The sequence below is a fragment of the Sinohyriopsis cumingii genome, chromosome 12 (assembly GCF_028554795.1).
Source record: "Sinohyriopsis cumingii isolate HCF-2022 chromosome 12, ASM2855479v2, whole genome shotgun sequence".
NCBI lineage: Eukaryota > Metazoa > Mollusca > Bivalvia > Unionida > Unionidae > Sinohyriopsis > Sinohyriopsis cumingii.
Window position 1 is genome coordinate 75,348,505 of NC_142972.1, and position 23,194 is coordinate 75,371,698.

Genomic DNA, 23,194 nt, shown 5'->3' on the forward strand with positions numbered 1-23,194 from the left:
GCAAGTTATCCTTTGATGATAAACACATAAATAGCAATTTGTGTTTTAAGAATAGAATCGGTAACATGAATATTTAAACTGCCATGTGTACATTACCTTCTTCATAAAATCAGTCTGGAATTCCTGTTATGGAGATATATAGTGAACATCACTGAGTCTAGGAAGTACTGCTTTATTAGACTGTCTCTTTTCATAAACCATTGGGTAAATATATTCAGGAAAAATGCAATTCATAGAAAAAAGAGTCTAAACATTACATTACTGAAGATTTAGCTCTAAAAGCTATTTTGCAGGTCAGAAACGTACTGGACAATGTGGAATTCGACAGACGCTGTAAGGTCAATGTTATATTCTGAGTTCATTCATTTTTGTGAAATTATGAAGAAAAATCAAACAAACAGCAAAGCAAATAGTATTTATGAATGCCTAATGTTACACCAAGTATGTAGACAAATAATAAAACCTTATATTTGCAACCCTATCAATGGACTGTTGTAATGAGCTATAAAGTGAACAGTTACATTAAGAAAACCCCTTTCACTAAAATTAGATGCACTTGCAAGTTGGCTCTGTTGATTTGGTTGAAAAAAGGGTTAAGTTCATTCATATAGGCCTACTGACTTTAATTCTTTAGTGTGTTGTCTATGAACAGTTAGGGTTGTTGTTGTTGTTGTAGGGTTTAACACTATTTTTTCAGCACACGATAGGCTATACATGGCGGCCAGTATTAATCGTGGAGGAAGAACCCGGGAAAACCCCAGAAAGAACCACCGACCCACGAGAAGCTACTGGCAAGCTTTCTCATATATCCACATTGGCTGAATCCGAGACTCGAACCCACGCAGACAGAGGTGAGATGGCAGTGATTCGTAATGGACAGCGCGATAGACCACTCAGCAACTCGGGGGCCCCAACAGTTAGGGTAATGTTTTATAGGCAACAAAGAAATTAGGACATCAAAAGAATGATCTGAAAGACATGTGCATTTACTCTCATGTACATTACACAGGGGTTGTTTCAAACAAAATTAGAAATCTTTTCAACTGCAATTTGATAACTTACAGAAAGAAAAAAGAAAAAAAATTGGTTAAGGGTAGTTGATTAAGCATTTGTACTAACTTGCAATGACATGACTGTAATCGATTTACTCAGCTAAAATTCATTACAATGTATAGCTTCTGCTGTTCACTTTTTAAGTTATATTTCCAAACTTCACTGCATATGAACATGATAGTTTTGAAACATGTACCAAATGTGTTTATAATATAGATAAAACTCAGATAATGTTTTATGAGAAAATAAATTATTGCTAAATGTTAAATGCAAATATGTATACTGGGTAATAGAGGGCATTATAAATTCAAATAAGAGAATGAAAACAACACACACACACATATATATATTGCATGTCTTGCACTGTCCCACTTCTCTCTCTTCAGCTCTCACTTTAACCTGTTCTGTCCAAAAGAAGTCACTTTGCCCTAAAATTCAAGTCTAGCTTGACCCTTGTGCATGCGGTAGAGAATATGAGTCAACGGTGAGCGTCTCAGCAGATGTGTGGGGTAGAAAAACTTTCTTTCCTATCCCCTTGATACTACTGGTCCCAACACTGATTAGCAAATTGTTTTTCAAGCACAGGATTTGGATCTCAGCTGGCTTTTAGGCTGAGCATCAAATGATCTCATATCTCCTTGTCCACAGTCAGCTATGGTTGCTGTTTATCGAGATGGAAGGGCAGTTCTTGAATGGCCTACCTCCACAATTCCTCTATCTCACCACTGAACAGCAAGGGCAATCCAAAGTGATGTTCACTGGGAAAGAGCAGGATGTACATTGCCAGCCTAGACTGCAAGTAAGAAAAAAAAATCACCAGAGGCAACAAGTCCAACAACAAAGACATGGCCCCTATATTGCAGACGAGTTCTGAAGTGGTGTGAAGAAGAATATCTTTATTCACCACAGAAGCAGGTTAAGTCAGATTGACAGCAGCAAAGTTCTTGTTTATGATGTGAGATCTTTGAATAAGGCATTGAAAAGGTCTTATACCAGCGAGATTGCAAAGGATGCTAAACGCTGACTCTCTGAAAAAGAATGCTTTAGAATTGGCAAGGTCACTATAATTTTGCCAGACAGGCTATACAATTTTTGGTTTGTTTCTGCAAGTTGTTTTCATGGTAAATTCCTGACTAAAGGTGAAGATGGAAGGAAGGACCAACTTCTTCATTGTCAAAAACAACTGAGGCTTTGCCCTGTATGCTGGCGTAAGAGAGGGGTGGTAAACATTCTGAGTTTGGCAATACCAAATAAATTCCTCAACTGCTGTCTTAAAAGCTATACTTAATCCACTCTATGGTGGGATATGAGCATAAACTATCATCAGGTTTATCCCCACACTTAGTGTGTGGCCATCCTGGACAGGAATATGGTTGATATCCAGAAAGTACATTCCTGTAGGAACATACAAGATGCAACCTTCATCTCCAAGACTGCCATGGTACCATCCAAGAGAGAAAGCCATGAATAAATGGCTAGCAGGATGTAGTCATCTAAATGATATGGATGGGCTGTCAAAATCAATATATCCAGTATCAGGTGTCATGTGTACAGACAGCTGTACTGCTAGAGTAATGGTCATGTTAGGCAGAGGGATGGGTCTATCAATCTGATCATCAGCAATGAGAACACTCCTTGTCTCTACTAGACTGGTTTGTGCAAACATGAACTTCAACATGTTCTAACACAATGTATCCATCTAGAGTCATGCGGTCAGAGAATGCAGAAACTAATTACGCATAGTTCAAAGAAGATTCATATAATTATAGTCCAAATTAAAAAATAATCTATACTACCTGTAGAATAATCATTAAAACTTCCATAAACAATACAATTTCCAAAGGATGGAATGAGAACAGCACAAATATACACTTGGTTTCAGGAGGGGAAGTGAAAAGTATAATCAGTTCACACAGAAAGCTTAAACTGGTGCCACAAGGTGGCATGGTGTGATAAAAGGCAGAGTTATTGCCCTCTGTCTATATACACCATTTCCTCAAAAACTCACATCCTGATAACTCAAAAACCTGCTTATAACATGGGGTCAGTTGTGGATCCGATTTTGTTTATTACATAAAGTACAAAAGAATTGACCTCGTTTGTTGAAAATGTTTTTGGACCCCACTGTATGCGAGTTATTGAGGGAGAGTTGTATTATAGACAGAAAGATGAATTTTCGTCTTTGTGAGGCCTTGATTCAGGCGTCAGTAAGGCTTATATTCCTAATGTTAATGTAATCAGGGAACATAAGTGATGGTGAAATTGTTAATTCTGTTAATTTTTACCTCCTCAACAATTTTAAAACCATGTTCTCTTGCCACTGCCTCGGCAATGTCCCTCTTCTCTACTTCAATGAGAAAACTATTGATATAGTGGCCAGGCTGCCTCAAATCTGTCTCCTCCTCCAACAGATTGGTGGATATACTTGAGGTACAAAGCAGAGTCATGCAGACTACCAGTCTTAGAATATACATTCTGTTACAATCTGAAAAAAAGGAATAATGTAACTTGATGATTCATGTTCCCAAAACTGTGAATTCAGATTTGGAGTCAGATCAGCTTGTTGTATCCATGACAGATCTGCTAAATTAATATCCTTTATTGCATACCCAGACTTTCATACAGGTTTAAATCTGGCATTCAACACAGCTGCATACTCTGTACATATAATTCCAAAACAGGAACTATGTATGTGTTTTCACTCACATTCACGTCTCTATATATTATTATATGCAATGATTCAACTTTTAAAACCACACCTTGCTTTTGAATTCCATTCACAAAATATGTCAAAATAACGTGTCTGGAAAAGTTACAAGAGGGGGTATGTAATAGATGCAAAACTATGTATTTTTTTCTGAGTCTGGTGAAAGCATTTGTTTTATATGACATATAGATGTGTTTAGGCCTGACCAGCTCAATATAACTATATTAATTTCATACCAAACTTGTCCTTTCCACTAATTCAGAACAAAACACTATGTAATTCTGTATATTTTATAGTGTTTGTGTTCAGCATGTATTTACATGGATAAAACACAAACTACATATTAAGTGGGTTTTTTTAAAAAGTTGTTGGAAAGAATGTGTTGATATGTGCTCTATAGGATCTGAAGAGGTCATTTTGTTAATTACCCCCCGCTTTATCCCTTTCTAAATACCTTTAGCCTTACAGCATGAATGAAATTCAAAATAAAGTTGAACATAAGACTGATGTAATATTGACGTGCTGATATCAAAGAAAACAAAAAAAATTCCAATCTGCACACATTGTAAGGAAATAGGGACGGAACATCTGTAGTGAATGAGAAATCAAACATGTAAGATTAAAATGTGTGTTTTAAATTTTAACAAGAAATATGTGATTTATAAAGCTACCAATGACTTTCTATTATTTTTCTTGGGCTGGAAAATATTACTGCCAACTAATCGGATATGATTAGTTAACAATTTGATGTATGTTTTGATGCTGTCCAACTCATACATTCTTGCAGGTTTAAATTTGTGCTTCCTTTCTTATGAAAAGCTAAATTTACTTAATATTGGACCTTTTTTAAGCTTTGCAATTTGATTTCTTTAAATTTAAAATTTTTTCATTTTGAAACAAAACAAGTTATTCCTGATAATCAATTTCATATAAATTTTTGACCTAATTTTATACATGAAGTCATAGAAGAAGACACAAAATATATGTAACATGTTTTGGGCTAAAACATTCCATATGTTATTGGAGGGGGTGGGTGGGAAGGAGGATCAGCGCCATCGTAAGAAGCGGCTGATATGGGAAACTATCTAGGGTACCAAGCCAAGGGTGGGGTGGGAGCATTCTGTGGAGTTTGTGGAATCTCTTCCCTAGTGGTGGCGGTGGTGGGGCAAAGGTTACAGACGCTGGCCCATGGTGACATTTTATCCAGCACAAACTTGCAATGGCCCTAATTGTGGGAATCCATCTAATAAAAATCCATATAATAAAAATGTAGCAATTTGCCATTGTGAACCATATTGATAGCTATAATTTACTTATTCGAATTTTGTGGTTGTATTTGGTCTTAACTTCAAGAATTACTTGTTATATGCTTGCCAACAACTTTACACACAATGAAAATAGTTGATGACTTTTGTACAATTTCATGAAAATCTCAAATTCTACAGAAAGTATGAAAGTTACCAATATTTTTCAAGACATGTTAGCCATCCCCCACCTCCAACATTCATTCTACCACCAGTAACAATCTGAACAATAACACACTCAAGTATTGACAAAAAAACTAATTTTGGTACATAACTAGTTAAGATCCCAGGGTCTATGTCCTTCAGTTTAGTGTTAAACTCTCAAGTGAAACAGACTGGCCAGGAAAGACTCTGGATCTTAATTTTAACTTGCACAGTTGTTTGTACAATCAGGGTCATAAACGGGTGGTTGTTATTTTGCAACACATTTACCACAATATTAGCTATATCACCCAACAGAAATGAACTAAGTGCTTTCCCAACCTGGGCTGGCCTGCATGAGGTTCAAACCTGTGACCATTGGGTTACTAGCCTGATTCTCTATCAAGTGAGCTAATATGGTTCTCCCAGGTACATGAACATAAAATTACATAAGATGATTGCCAAAGAATTCGACATGTTACATATTTACTGTCCTTATGTACAAACAAGAATTTGACAAGTTACTGTTTTACAATACTTAAATGCAAACAAAGTATGCACTATCTTCTTTAGATAAACATACACAAGTGCTATTGAAAACAAATGACTAAGGAAATGTTTTTATCAGATATGCAGTTCCAACAAGATAATACACTGATTTCAGTGTTCTTTTGTAACCAATGAAGATCACAAACACAGCTATGCATGTACAGGTTTCTTTAAGATTAACTGATTTGTTCATTTATTTACTTGTTTACTGGGCACTAAAACTTGATCTAGTAGCTGGGGAATAGTCAAGCATATGCCATCATTAGAAATATACAGTTACATGTACACTATGAATCATGTTTTGCTCAGGGGTGGGTGGGTATATTTGTGTGGCTTTCATTGTTTCTACAAAGAACAAATTAAAGACAAAATAAACTCTTATGGCAGAAAAAAAAATCCAAAACTTTATTTACTGACAAAAAAGCAATTTTGTTACCCCAAAAATGAAAAGTTAAACCCACAAAATTCAATGTACCAAAGACCGGGGACAGGGAAAGGGCATGTACACCCTTTTAAAGCACCCTTCCACTTAATTGGCCCTGCAATTTTGTTAATGGGCTTGCATCATCACAATTTAATACCATGGTGATTTGTAAAACAAGAACTGTGTGGAAATCAATACCAGTAACTATTTTACTGAGAATCTAAGGAAAGTTGTAATACTAGTTAATTTATTGTGGGGTACCATTTTATCTGTGTTGCTTTACTATAGATATGCAACAAAACAGAAATCAAGCCACAATGGACTATTTATGATGTATAACTCAACCACAGTGCACTGTTGTTAAATGTGGGGGACATTTTATCTGTTTTGCTGCAATATTCTTGAATAAAACAGAAAGCAAGTCACTGTGACCTAGTCTACATACCTATTTAACCTCCGTGGTGCACTGGCATTATGTTCAAGCATAATAATACATAAAGAGAATATAATTCAAGATAAAGGGATGAGATTGAAACAAAGTCTTTATTTTTAAAAGCAAATTGACTATTTGAGTTTAGTTTGGTGTTCTATGTTACAGCAGCACAACTTGATTATTTATTACCAAGGCAATTGGAGTAAATTGCCTTGTCTAAGGATACATTATGGTAACCAACATGAGTTGTTCTGATTGCTTTAAATACATGCCTCTTTCAATCATGAGATGATCTGATAGATTTAAATCCACACTTCTTTCAATCACGAGTCCTGCATGCTTAGACCACTGAGCCAATATGGTTCCTAGCTTTTGGGGAAAATGTGACATTTTGATTATACGAAGAGTACAGAAATGTATGTAATTAAAATTATGTTGTCTCTTACTTCAAGGGATGATAGGAATTATTCATCAGTGATCTTTTAATTTGATGAAACCTTTAACATTGATTTTTGTTAATCCCCTAAATATTAGGTAAGTGTTTGACAAGATCTTTTCTTCAATTGTATATTCATATTCTATCAGTACAACTCTATTAAACATCTAACACAGTATATAATATTTGCATAAATCATACTGTTTAGAAAAACAACACAACTGTATGATATCAGCATTGTTATGATGCAACAATCATGATGCTTCAATGCATGTGCTGTGCAATGTGGCACTGGTATTTCTGAAAATAATGTTAAAAACAAAGTGAGCTCTGAATTAAGTTTCATTAAAATATATTAAAATAAAATTTGATGACACAGCAATATTATATTTAAAAATTCAAATAATGACAGATTTATAGAAAGAATAGGCTTTGATTTTGAAACAAAATCTGGAATTGCTTTTCTGGCAATGGTGACAAACTTGTGAGAAAAATCATCCACCAATATTCATCAGCAGATACACATATAAATAATACAAATGATTTAAAAATGCTGCCTTCATGATCTGAGATACTGACTCTGAGACAAAATCACCAACATCCTATTAACCAAAAAAAAAATGTCTCCAACAGTATTATGAAAACAATGTCTATTAACTCCATCAATCAATGGCATTCACTGGTCTGATTAGACCATTAAATACATATAAACAATAACATTCTTACATACCTACAGCAAAATTTATAAAGCTTTTCTCCTATAAATAAAACAGGGTTAATTGTAGATGTAGCTCCAAGGCAATAGTCCACAACTTTTTTTAATTCAGTAGGTCTGTACAAATTAACTTCACAAATATCAAATCTCAAGCCATAGTGAAGGCGACTGGTCCAACATCTGCAAAGAAAGTAAAAGAGCCACAATACCAATCTTACTAAACAATGTAGTACGTCATGACACCCTACAGTTTACAAAAATAGTAAGCTACTTCGGTAAAGCATGACATGTTAAAATACATAATAATAGAGGCTTATTGAAGGCCCAGGGTTATCAGGTAAGACTGACGTCAATAGTTGGAGGGTATTGTGTACTTAAGGAAAGAACATGACCAGTGATATGAAACTGTAGTTTAATTACTTTTTACAACACTTCTGTTTATTTTATAATGATTCAAAGAAAACTTCTTAAACTGAAAAATATTATATACAGTACCATATGTACTAGCTTATATGTCAGGTCCAACTGCAAATTGCTTAATGTGCCAACAGATCTGGGTCTATGCTCTTTGTTCTATTGATTACTTCTAACAAACTGCATAGACCCAGAGGACCAGACCCTGATCTACTGTTGCATTGTATAATGGTAGACCAGGGTGTATGTTGTTTGCAGTCAGGCTCAACTTATATGTGAGTATATGGCATGCATCAGTTACCTATGCATCTAATTAGGGAACTTGGCTGGAAAGATACTGAGCACTCAACCATTCCAGAGATCAGTCAGCCAGATATATCAGTTTTACATTCATTACTAGGTACAGATTAAAATCAATGGCTAGTTTTCTGTCATTTTCTTTTTGTAGCTGTCTAATTGTTATAACCAATCTCAGTACTGTTACCAAACCATGAACTATGTCTGCTTGAAGGGCATGCGCTTCATAAAAGAGAGCATTTTTATGCTCTTTACTAGTGAATTTCAGAAAATATTTGGACTGCAATTTAAAAATTGGGGTAAATGATGCCAAGCTGATGGTCATACAGAATGTGGGAATACTGGATTAAACCTTGGTGGAGATTTAACACAGGGCAATATATAAACCCTAAGAAGGGCAGACTACACCCTGGAGAGGACAGTATACCACACAGCATATGCACCATATACAATTGCTTATGAGTAAAGTCCAACTGCAAAGAACATAGACTATAATCTGCCATTGAATAATGTACCAACAGATCAAATTCTAGGTCATTTGTTCTGCTGATTACTTCTAACTGTACAGACCAAAATCTGCTGGTGCATTATGTGACAGCAGTCATGGGTCTATCTAGCTTGCAGTTAGCCCCAACTTATAAGCATGTACACAAGGTAGCTCCTTTGCAAACTAAGGGGATTATCATAACACAACATTCTATCAATATATGTGAAATGATTGCAACTAAACTGTAACCTTCATTAAATCTGGTTATAGACTTGTGGAACTGCTCCACCTAGTAGGAGCTTGTTGACATTTACATATACATTAGCTTATGAGCTTCTCAAATCATAATTTTATTGTGAATACAAGTTCAGCAAAAATTGTTTCCTTGCTTAAACCAATTAGATCCAAAACTCACTTATTTTCCTGGCATATTAACATGGTGGTGTTCTCGTTGTTGTGGGGTTTAACGCCATTTTTCAGCACACGATAGGCTATACATGGCGGCCAGTATTAATGCTGGAAGAAGAACCTGGGAAAACCCCATAAAAAACCACCAACCCATGAGAAGCTACTGCCAAGCTTTCTCACATACCCACATTGGCTGAATCCGAGACTTGAATCGGCACAGAAAGACGTGAGATGGCAGTGATTTGTAACGGAGAGCGCTTTAGACCACTTGACCACTCGGGGCCGGGACATGGTTGTGAGATATTTGTTAAATTTAATATCAAAACATTCAAAGGATACATATAGCATTTACCATCTTGTAACAGAAAAATATATTTAAATACCAAAATTATTATTAATGAACCAGAAAATGTGTCATTTTCAGTTCTGAATTTGTCGATGATTAAGCATTAGTATCTTAATTCCATAATTAACTGATTTCCTCTCAAACCAATTATCATTTATTTTCTTTCAGAAAACTATACAACATAATTTCACTCAAGAATAGTATTTTATTCCCCTGTACTGTTTTTAAAAAAGGTAACTATTAAACGACATGGTAAAGAGCAGCAGAGAGGGTGAACAGACCACTTAAGGGAATGGTCACCCTTGTGTTAGACCAAAAAAAATAGTGACCCTTCATAGAGGTCAATACCACGTCTACGATTATTGTTTGTCCCAAACAGAATTGTAGACGAACCCTCTCTGCTGCTATCAATCTTGGGAATCATCATCTGAATCATGGGAATCTTCATCTGAATCATGGGAATCTTTTGTTTTGTTCTTCAAGTAATATTCAAGTTCTGATGGTGGTTTTTCTATTTTTGGATTTATGTTCTTTCTTTTTCTGTAATAGTTCATCAAACTTCTGTATCGATCTCCACCGCAATTTTTACAAATCTGATATAATCCTCTAACGCCGTTGTTACATCCAACACAACTTCGTGAACCAGCATGAGGATTTTTCTTTAAAATATAATTATGTTTTTTACAATATTCTCCACGACACCTTTTGTTGCATTTATTTGTTGTTCCTTGAATTAACCACGCACAGTTGTTCATTATATGAATGATATCTGTTTAATTAAATTTACACCCTCTCTGCTGATATCAATTAAAAAATTGTTATATTAAAAATAATGGTATATCCAGAATCTCATACTGCAAGAATGGCACGAGAACGATTAGAAGCAATTCAAACATTTCTTCCTGTCAGAGACTCATTTAGAAAAAATCTACAAGCGCAGCAAGAAGTACAAGTTGAGTACGAAGAAGAAACTAAAAAACTGTTTAAACCCGTCACTGCAGCTACTGAAAAGGTTACAGCTGTCATCAAAGAAGATCTTCTTCCGGTATCAAAACAAACAGCAGAACAAACTGAAAAAATAGCAAGAAGAACTAAACAGGCAAAGAAGATTTTACGAGATCTTCCACCTGGCATAGCCAGGGAAATAGCTGCGGCTCAACCTCCACCTGTTGGTGAGGAAATACTTGAAAGTATTAGAAAACTTCGTACTGAAGTCGCCGACGTGCAAAAAGAACATGCACCTGAACCCGAACTAGTAGAAAAAAACTTAGAATTGATTGCAAAATTTAGGAAAGGGGTTGTTGAAGAAATTAGAAATACTAAAAGAGAACAATTACCCGAAGCAATATTAAATAGTATATTTAATAAATCTAGTATTTTAAAACCCCATTATGAAAAAGTAAATGATGATAATCTTATTAAATATATATATCGCGTATATTACAACAAAAAACAAGCTAAAGGTCAAAAATATAAAAATCTTAATGAAGAAGTAAAAAGACTTTATAGAGAGAGACTGAAACAACAAGAACAACTCGCCCAGTATCAACTTCCTCCACCTTTACAACAAATAGAACAATAGTAATTGATGTTGAAACCATCTAGAGAGAAAAGGAAGCAGATGGCAAAGGAAATGAAGCAAAAAGCAGAAGAAAAATGGAAACAAGAAGAAGAAATATTTAGAGATATAGAAACTAAACAACAGGAGAAATTACGTTCACTGGGTAAAGAAAGAGATCCTGACGATGATCCTCCAAGTGCTGTAGGAAGTGGGTTCCTGACTACATCAGAAGCAAATAATTTTGTTTGTCCTGATAATATCCTCAATGACGTGTCACGGTTAGAAGTTCTCACAGGAGGAAAACATGCCGGAAATAATTCACCAGAAATAATTAATGAAGCAGCTGATATTTGTCGGCGATTATTTCAAGGTGGTATCATGGATATCGGAGTTTACCGAGAACTTATCGATGAACTTGTTGATGACTGGTTGTTAAATAAATGGTAAATTAAAAAAGATGATCATACATAATAATCATCGTAAACCCGTACAGGTCAGAGCGGTAAACTCACGATTACCAATCTACAGAGCTACTTACGGAGATGGACTTGGTGATGTTGTGCTGGGATTATTCACAAGGATAGCTCCAAAAGCAGCACCTACTGCAAAACAAATATCGATGAAAGCTATCGATATTGTTTGTGAAAAAGCTCCTGGAGCAATTGTCAATGTTGCTCGTAAGGCATTTTCGGCAATCAAAGAAAGACTAGCACAATTATTGCGACGAAAACAACAACCACCAGTGAAACTGGCAAGTACTGAAATTATGCCCGCAGACGTAAGTAAAATAATAAATCAGGCTGCAAATCAAAAACTAGCGGAATTATCTGAAGAGGCAGAAAGAAATATAACATCAAATTTGATAGATCAAAGACTCAGTGAATCAGGAAATAATATTTCAAGCATGATATCAGGAAGTGGAGTGTCCAAACATGGTTTTCGTGTTAGACGAAAATGATTATAATAAAATGTTTAAACGTGAATCCGATGAAGCATTTGATATGGAGGCACCTGTCCTTAAAGATGAATCGGTACGTGATTATCAGTTTTATTCTTATGAGGCACGAATACCAGATCAACGTGGAAGAATTCAACTACAAGTTCATGATACAAGTAGATACTTTTTACCCGCTGAGGCTTTTCTTGAGGTAGAAGGTACAATTATAAAAACGGATGACACTAATTACGGAGGTGCAGTAAAAGTTGGTTTTGTCAACAATGGGATTATGGCGTTGTTTGATAGCGCCACTTATATGATCGATGGAACAAATACTGAATCGATTCAGAAAGATGTAGACGTTGCTACAACAATAATAGGATTAGCAAGATATTCTGATGATTATACAAGATCAGCAGGTCCTACAATGATGTTTGTGAAAGATAACTCCAATAACCCTGAAAGCGATCCGTATAATATAAGACGACCAAGAAATTTTGACAATAACGCTGATGCTGATGTGGCCCCAGTGGTTCATGGTTCTAGCAAAAATTTCAACTTGGGATTTGCAGCACGTAAAAATATGTTACTAGGAGACAATAGAAGATTTTCATGTGAAATTCCACTATCACATATTTTTGGATTTTGTAGAAATTTTAGAAAGGTTATTTTTGGAGCTAGACACACGGTTGTTCTTGTGCGAAAAGGTGATGATAACGATGCTCTGTGGAGACCTGTTGGTGATGCTGGTAAAGTAATATTGTCTAAACTTTCACTGTGGATGCCGGTAATGACTCCAACGATTGCAGTAGAACAAAAATTAATTTCTTTCATGGACATTGGTGGTAAATCCCTATTGTCATGGTTAACAACAAGCACAGATAGTATGCAAACTAACGTTAACGGTCAGTCTACATGGCATATAGCATCACAACAGGGTGTTTCTGCACCGCGACATATTTTTGTTGCGTTTCAGGAAACTAATCGATTAGGCTCACAAGTTCACTCTCATATGATATTTGATAAACTAGGTATCACAGATATTTCTTTACGGATAAACGGACAACAAGAACCAACAGAAAATATACAACTAAATTATAAACAGAATCGTATAGGCCGTGCATATCATCGTTTAATGTCATTCATGGAACGTGATCAAAATGCTGATACTGGATTGCAAATATCACAATATGATTTCAGAACTTTGTATCCGATTTATTATTTTTCACTGGAACATCTTGATCTATCAAAACAATCTGTCGTTGATGTACATCTTAAAGCAACATTGAATACAGGTGGTGCTAATTATAGAGCAATCGCGGTCATACTCAGCCATAAAGCCATGTTACTTGAAGGTGGTAGTGGTCGAATGAGAGTCATTGATGCATCAGTGGAAAATCTCTAATTATTCAGAAAAATATTATTTATATAAAAATGTCGTATAGTCATGTTAATGTTACTCTGACTCCCGGTCAGGTCAAAAAGCTTCAATCAAAAACCACCAGCAAATGTGGAACTAAAATATCACTAAAACGAGATCAGATGGGTGGTGGTCCAAACAAATTATCATTGACAAATAATCAGATTAAACATTTCAATAAAGCCCTAGAATCAAAAACTGGAGTTCAATTACGACTTTCTCCGAGCGCCATCAAAGACATGGTTAAAACGGGTGGTATATTTCCACTTCTTGCGGCTATTCCAGCGTTAATAGCTGCTGCCGCTCCAGCCATAGCAAAAGCAGAAGCGTTAGGTGCTGTTGGAACAGCTGCTGGAATGGCTCTAAAGAAAGCAACTGGTGGACGATATAGCAAAAAAAAGGGACGCGGTCTAAGATTACCGGGATCTCGCTGGGGAAGCGGTCTGAGGCTCCCACGTTAGATGTTCCAGCATCAAATTTTGATTTACTTTATGCTGCTAAACGATTAAAAATAAAAGCCTTTAGAGGTGTTTTTATGCGAGATCAATTACCAAAACAACCAAACAAACTCGAAACAGGTATTATTAATCTAGACTCGACTTCAGGACCCGGTACTCATTGGGTATCATACGCGGTTGATCCACGTGGAATCGTTTATTGTGATTCATACGGGTTAGCTCCACCTGCTGAATTTATCAAGTATGTCGCACCACTCCATGCAAGAACCAGAGGTTCCAAAGTTTGGTATTCAACGCTACCCACACAAACAATGACAGATCCGCCAATATGCGGCCGTGAAGTAATTAATGTACTCGACGCTATATCAAAATCATCCAAACCGCCACATAAAGTAGTGCATGATTATACAAGCAACTGATTCGTTGCGCGTGAAGCGTTTTAAATAGATCTTGGATCTTATATAATGGTTGATATTTACGGAAGAAGATCTTCCCACGTTAAGAGAAAATCCGGCGATGTTGATCCATAGAAGTATGCGACCAAAGATGAACTCGCTGATATCATGAATCTTGCTGGAGTTGATCCAGATGAGGTCGTTATTTTTCAAGATCGATATGGTAAACTAAAAACGAGCAATATCAGATGGAATGATATAGTTCGACGAGTACTCTGTGCAGTTACGGATAATATTCCTGTGTTTACTGACAGCGGCAAAATCAGAGATTCAAGTATATCGTTTACAACAATTAGAGATGAAATAGCAAGAAGCGTTGCTAATCGCGTGAAAAATACCGGTGACACAATGACAGGTGAACTCAGCATGAACGGAAATAAAATAGTAGTTTTAAGAGATCCAACATCCGACGAAGATGCAGCAACAAAAAAATACATCGACACCGTAGATGGTAAATTATCCACGCTGCGGGCTGAGTATGACGTTCACGTGGGCGCTTTTGCAAGATTTCACACAAACCATCAAAGAACCGCAGAAGAATTCTTCGGCACTCCGCACTCCGTTGACATGAAACTTTCTGATATCAAGACGAACATCGACACGATCAAACGAACACAGCAAGACATCGTAGCGGGGATTCCTGTGATCGTTAATAAAACCAATTTGATTAAAATTCCAGCCGGAATAACTCCTGGGCATATCACAAACATCGTATGCACTGTATTATTGGGATTCGCAACATGGTCGCAGCAAAATAAAACCATCAAATATACCGCAACAGTCACTGGCGTGTACAGGTTGTCTGTGTTCAGTGCTGCGCGATTTGAGATAATTACAACGTATCCATGGCGTCATTCAACGGATAGGTTTTCCGGAGTTGTATCTGTTATATTAAATAGCGGAACCGAAGAAATATTTATCCTGGAAGCAGATGACAAGAAATTAACCACAACATCTTACTGGTGGTGTTTGGAATTTGTAGCTGAAACACCTCAATTGGTTACTGCATAAACATATATGGACGGTGCACAATACAGATACAATCAAGCACGTGAATGGCAGGCGACGCTAAAAGATCGAGTCGAACAATATACAGTAAAAGTACAAAAATATCGACAACGATTTGTTATCGTTAATGTGACTGTTTATTCAGTATCCGCTGTTGTTGCTGGAACCGGTGTGATATTATCAGCGGTGACAATGATGGCACCATCAGCCGTAACTATTTGTATTTCAGCAGCAACAACGATTGCAGGTGTGCTTAATATCATCACAAAAAAAATATGCACCTGCACGAATGAAAAATTATCCGATTACATGATAAGATTGCATACAGCGATTTTTAATTTAAACAATCAATCAACAAACTATGAAATTTCTTTTCTGATAGCTACAGTGATGATGTGAAACAGCAAATCATTGAGACGATAAAACATCTAAATCAGGCTATATCAGATCTTAGATACGTTAATAAAACCATCATTGTGAATATGGTTAAACTTGGTAATATAATTACTGATAATTATAATGCTAAAGAATGGTTTCTCAATCATTACAAAATAACTGAACAACAATTACCAACATTTGTAATACCAGGGATTAATGCTGAAAACTAGCAAAATCACTCAATGATCTTATCAATGAAAACTTCCCTAAAATATTCGATGCGTGGAGAAAACTAGCCCCACCTCCAACTGTTCTAAGACATAATAATGATCCACATGGTGGCGGCAGGCACGTATCTCTGGGAATCGTTAATATAACCAGCACGATCGTGGTCGATCTGGTTTGTGACGTAGTCGATGGCAGCTATCAAATAGACCTCGGAAAATCAAATCAGGCTCAACAAGGATACATCCTATATACATTTACACCACAAGTCCCCCCCTGGAAGTTTAATCGTGCAAGAACCAACTAATCCTGTGTATCTGCGGTGTCACAATAATATGTTAACACGAATAAATTTTAAGCTCACAGACCACCTTAATCGCTTAATTGACATGCGTGGAGAAGAGCTTGTGATAAATCTGTATGTGAAATCTTAATTAATCCAGTAAATGTTATATAATGTACCAGCATGTGATTGTTTTTTATACACTTGAAAAACGCCATCAGAACAGTGTTTTCAAAACACAGAGCAATTTAGCGTTAATTTAGTTATTGATGAATACGGAAGCGAGAACAGTTAGATGAGCTCCGCTGAGATCATCTGTAGAGAGATCAGATTCTAAATTATACACACTCCTGTATTAAAGTCGATCAACTTAAAAAAATAAATAAATATAATCACTGATGGAATAAATTAATCAATTTTGTACACAATCTGATGGGGTAATTGGTACTGAAAATTATACAAATCAATCAGTTTTCCAAAAAATACTACAAAAAAAATATTGTATTATTATTCTGAAATATTTTTATTATTATTCTGAAATATTTTATTTTTTTGTGAATCAATCTGATGGGGTAGCTGCTACTCAAAAGTATGCAAATCAATCAGTGTGATAATTCTGATGGGGTGATTGCCACTTAAAAGTATACAAATCAATCAGTTTGCTAATTCTGATGGGGTGGTTGCTACTCAAAAGTATACAAATTAATCAGTTTTCCAAAAAATATTTGTAAATTAATTCTGATGTGATATACAGTGAGGGAAATTATACTACTACTCAGTCGTTAACCCGCTGACATAATTTTTCTTAAGTATCTTATGCAGGTACTGATTGTTTTTTTTGTTTCATATTTGCTGGATAATTCCGACCTGATCTTTTCTATTGCAACAGAAAGAGGAATAAATTCATTTACTTGATCATCGTTCACCATAGCCAGTGATGAAACATAGCTGCCTGAATCCGCTTTATGAACTTATATTGAGATGATAGAACATACTTATTTTCATTTTTAAGTTCTTTTAACGTTTCAAAATCAGATATTATTTTTTCAGGATTTAGTTCATCAGATATATTAATTCCGTTTTCTTCTAGTTTTTAATAGCAGAAATAATGTCTTTGATATTTTCATGGTTCATTATATAATATGTAAATCTTTAAAATAAAAAAAAAATTATCCCTGAACCCCTATCAAGTCTTTAGCGACTTCAAGGTACAGGTACACGAAACACTACCCCGCTATGAGAGCCCCTAACCCGTCAAACAACGGTCTAGAGGCCCAAGAGGGTGTGTTTGGTGAAGATATACAATGAAATGGATATATACAATGAAATGGGTATGTACAATGAAATGGGTATGTACAATGAAATGGATATGTACAATGAATGAATGACAGCACAAACAAATATTATGAAACGAGTTTTTTAGCAAGTTCATTAAGTATCAATGAAAGGGTATGTACAATGAAATGGAAATGTACAATGAATGAAGGACATTACAAACATATATTATGAAACGAGTTTTTTTAGCAAGTTCATTAAGTATGAAATGAAATATATACAATGAATAATTGAATAAAGGACGGCACAAACATATACGCTCAGCAAAAACCCACCCACAATAATCAAGCCCGTGGGTGATACGAAAATATGTATCAACCACCGGTTGATACGTGGTTGAGTTTTGCTGAGCGGGGGATCTGGCGGAGCCCCCAATTATTATAAAATCGCAATTATGCGCAAACCACCGACATGTTGTCAGCCATGGGGATTCGATCCTGGACCGCGAGCGTCACAGTCCAATACGATACCGATTGAGCTATCAAATCTTGTTACAAACATATGCTTCGAAAGTCAATATATAGCTAATAGTCATTGAAAAGGAATTAATTTCGAATAATACAATTCTGAATTCAAGAAATACGTTTATATGATATATTTTCACCAAACAAAGCTAAATTAAGGAATTTTCTATTTACTATACCACGCCATGTATGATAGAACATCCGGTCTAGATCATCTAATTGCTAGACTGGTCAAAGGGAGTTTACTCGATAAATAAATAATCACACATACATACACAATCTCGCATTATATTTCTGCACTGAACAAGGAAAATGCACTGATTTTTAATTCCAAACACTATCGTGGACCTATGAGTCAGTACATTGCCACACGATACAGACTATACATGTTGGTTTTCTGTAGGTTAGATATAATGATGACCTTGAGAAAGGCAGAATAGCTTCCATTTCCTCAGCATAATATAGCCAGTTATGTGTTAAAGATGCTGTCAAAACCAACAAAACAAAACAAAACAAACCATTATGGTCAGTAGGGAGAATAACCTGTCTGTGTCTATGTGTTGCGCTGTTCTAATAGGGCAGAAAAATACACGAACTGTAAGTTAGAAATCTGTAATGCATACTGTATCCACCAGGCATCACAGACCTTGGATGCTGTGTATGATTATGACCATAAATTACCTCCCTTTCGTGAGTCAAAAAATAAGTAGTATAATAATGACAATTTCTGACCCCCCCAAAATAAATATAATTCGAGGTGGTGATGATAGTTAACAGTACTGAAAGGTGATTTTCTGCTTATATTTTTTGAGAAAGCAGATCTGGTTATATTTTCTGCTACTTTTTGCACTGAATATGAGTGAATATCAAAGTATTTCGCAGCAGAACATATCAAACGAAATATAATTGCTTCGCCAGTTTCTGTGTTTGTGGAATTTTCCGCCCTCTTTCCGATTGTTTTACATCTTCCAGTATTACCATGTGCAGAGTTTACGCTTTGTGTGACAACACGAAGGTTGGATAAGGAGTTGTTCTGAGGATCCCCGTCAACATGATCAATAACAAGATCATCTTTGATCACTCCGAAGAAACACTCATACGTGAATCGATGACCCAGATATCTTTTCTTCCCAACTGTAAATCTAAGATAGCCAGTATTAGAAACAACGCCAACCGGTCTCTTCAACCTGCAGTGTCTGATGACACCATTACGATCTGATTCATAGTTTGTTATTGTGGGATGTGGGACAAATATATTTTGCTCCATATATGCAATAATATTATTTGTTCAAATCATTGTTTGTCTGAAACCTTGATATATAATCCTCCACGGATTTTATAGCGTTTTCACTATTATTAATTTTTTTGTCATAATATCTTTTAAGTTCTCTGAACTGTTTTCCACATAATCCTGTTTTTCCTCGCACTCCAATACCACATCGCAGACACGGTATTGGTCCTAGACTTCCTTGTCGTATACTTTGTAAGTGCATCCAACAAAATTCCTTTCTGCAGGATTTGTTGCATCGATTTACTGAGCCGATCATTAACCATTTGCATTGAGACATTGTATATATATAATTTTCTTTATTTAAATACTTGTTTTAATTATATGAATGAGTTTGAGAGATTGTCCCAAACTAGGCCTGTTAAATATAAATTCAACCTCGACAGATTATCTCCAGACTTGCCAGTACGAGATTTGGTTGATCCGAAAAATAAAAGTTTGATCAATAAAATTCAAGACGCCAAGAAAGAATTTTACACGGATGGTGCATCTCATACATGGTCAACGTTCAAGATTATACGCAATATTGTCAAGGACGCCACAATGAATGGCAAGCGAGCGGCAACTATCATTAACTACATCGCTGAGTATGAGGGCAATCAAAAATATTTCTTCAGAGTAAAATTTATTGTATTAACAGAAACAGGTAGTTGGATTATCCGTGACAAATATGATCAGGTCCTTGGCAATAATAAAATTGCCATATTAAGTAAAAATTCCAGACCAGGTCTATTGACGGGTATTGACAAACCGTATTATGAGCGAGCGTATCCTGTAACAGCGGTTATTTATGGAATCTATGAGATAAATAAAAAACCCAACGTTGATAAACTGACACCCATGAAATTTTCAAGGTTAAATTGTGTAGCCGAGCGAGTAACAGAACACTTTACAAACGCGATGCGTGGAAATGGATGAACTGATTTAAGACGTAAAAAAATAAACTCGTGGGCTGATTCAGTTAAGGATACCGGTGCTACAATAAAAGATGTTGCTGAGTTAGGAAAAATATTAAAATTTCCAATAACCATAGCGACAATAACGGGAGAAGTACTGTACGAATCAAAATATAAATCAAAAGGAGCTCCAATAAATATTATTGATCATAACGCGCTTGCATGGACCAGCGCAGTAACAATATTTCCACGTGATCGAACTATTAGATTTTACCCCCCAGATATGGGGGCAGATATGTTTGATTTTATCAACGAAATAAGTAAAAACGATCCTGTATCGGTATGGTTATTTAAAAGTAATGAGGAAGGTGAATTTGATCAGTTTGTTAGACCAAACGGTGAAATATATCGAACAGAATCTCTCCACGACGAGATGAAAAATCTCGCGGAGAAGTTTTTAGAGTGCAAGCACTCCGCGGAAAATACTGACAAATTACTAACTAATTGCTTTACCGTTCCATCTGTTGTGGCTCATTTCGCTAGAGAAAGAAATTGATGGAAACCAACACGATTTGATTTACTTGAAGATGTACGCGCAAGTTGCGTCGAATACGGACACGGTGGATTGTGGAATACCAAATATAATTACAACGATGTTATTTCGGTTGATATGGTTGCATGTTATCCAGGAAGTTTTCTAGGATACGGAGATTGTTCTGTATACTTTAAAAGATTCGGTCACCCTACAAACGAGATGACGCGAGTGGCAATTAATGGACCATTACCTGGTTTTGATCTGACTGGATTCGCTTGTGTTGAATCATTCGAGCTTAAGGAAAATCTTCACAAGATTTGTTATGTTTGGTTTGGCAGACATTTTTGTGAAAAACTTTGGGCGCCTATAGTTTTATTACGATATATGCTAGACTGTGCGATACTGACATCGTTGGTGGTTAGTGAGGCAATTATATCATATCACGCGCAGACCGAAGTTTGGTTGCCCATGCCAGATTATATCAGTGTTGATGAAGTTATTAGCGAGTTTAAGGAAAAATGTCCTGATGTTTCCGAAGATATTATCAAAGAAGCTCCTAAAATTCTCGAGATTAAACTCAAAACCGCAAAAGATCTCGGTAGAAAAATTATAGGTAAATTTACTCAGGGTGGTGCATATGATCATAAAAGACATCACACACGATTAATTTTAGATGACGCCGAGTACGATTTTATAATTGCTGATACAACAGCGAGAAATATATTTGTAAATCGAGAAAGTGTTTATTTATCCGACGGAACAAAATTGGGTACGATCGTTAGTTACATAAATGATATCTCCCCACAGTATACTCATCCATGTTGGCTTATGTTTCTATAAATTTATTATCGACGATTAATATATTTCCTGAGACCGCAGTCAGAGTCGCAACAGATTCGTTTTATATTTCGAGTAAATATTTAGAGTCTGTTATGAAATTTACAAGTAATGAACGATGGAGTTCGTGGAGAATAAAAAAGGAAATATTACACAATTATACAGAATCAGGAGATGTTCCGATGAGACATTTTTATCGTAAGTGTAATAAAATATTAGAAATGTCGAAAGCGCCGTCGTTGAGTGATCCAATAACTAGATATAAGACAGTATATCTCAATGGACCTGATGGATGCGGCAAGACGACTCGAGCGATTAATGTTTTTAGAAATTCAGATATGATCGTGCTGACACCCACACATAGACTTGCACGGGAGATGAAACAACGGCAAGTACAATCGTGCACGTATCATAGTTTCTTTCGGTGGCGCGGGGATACATGGACTCCTGAACGAATGGGAGAAAAATAAATACCTAAAATAATTATTTGGGACCAGATATGTACGGTGTCATTGGATACATTAAAAATGTTTCTTGATTGGTTGCTGACGAAAAATACCGCTGTGGTGGTGTGTGGCGATCATGGTCAACCGCCGCCTTTTGTTGGACCATCTCCACATGATTGGTTAAAAAATTTCGTCGATTATTACGAAGAAATGACGATGATCATAGAGCTCTCGATGCAAATTTAAAGGAATTTAAAAAATTAATCAGGTTACAATCAAACAAAATTCAGTGTGAAATAATACGCGGAGTAATCTCAGAGACCTCAATGAGTGATTTTTTGAATTTATGGAGACCCAACGATTTGATCGTAGCAAGCAGAAAAATAGTCAGAGACGATTTACAACAGCAGTTATTTCAGCTGCATAAAGAAAAATATTCAGAATTACCCGTACCGTTATGTTACAGACCATCAGATACACGAAAACAGAATATTAATGTTGATATTCCAGGACAGACTGAGAATCAAAATCTCGTATTAAATGATATTGTCGCTGTTGATATCAGTGTGGTCGAAGATGAATTACACGCTGACAAATCTCCATGGGTGTTGGGATACGCTATGACGATCCACTCGTCTCAGGAATTAACTATTTCTGACACATGAGTTTGGATTGTAGACGATCACATCGAGTGGTCAAATTTAGTCTATTTAGCGGTATCGAGGGTGAGAAATATATCTCAATTACGTAGAATTATAATTCCTGAAATCGTTAATAAATTTAACGTCATCGATGATCATATAATAAGAAAAAAATTAATCGGATACAAACAATCTGATAAAAAAAATAAGCGCGACTTTGATCTTGATGTTGAATTTATTATTGAGTTAAAACAGCAGCAGAATAATCATTGCGCAAGTTGCAATTGTATAATGCTGTGGAGGTATTCGAGTA

At 35.9% G+C, this 23,194-nt stretch overlaps 1 protein-coding gene across 5 annotated transcripts in view; it reads right to left on the reverse strand.

The window, feature by feature from the left end:
* The window catches only part of LOC149786773 (PC3-like endoprotease variant B), a 109,714-nt gene that overhangs the window by 64,636 nt on the left and 21,884 nt on the right, over positions 1-23,194 (reverse strand). For 2 of the 5 annotated variants that reach the window (XM_089977283.1, XM_089977284.1), the window contains exons 2-3: positions 7,778-7,942; positions 3,339-3,538 (exon numbers count right to left, since the gene is read on the reverse strand). In XM_089977283.1, coding sequence (XP_089833409.1) covers positions 3,339-3,527 — 189 coding nt within the window. In that variant the 5' untranslated portion in view covers positions 3,528-3,538; positions 7,778-7,942. The remainder of the gene's footprint in view (positions 1-3,338; positions 3,539-7,777; positions 7,943-23,194) is intronic. The other 3 variants (XM_089977286.1, XM_089977282.1, XM_089977285.1) reach the window with 2 other exon arrangements.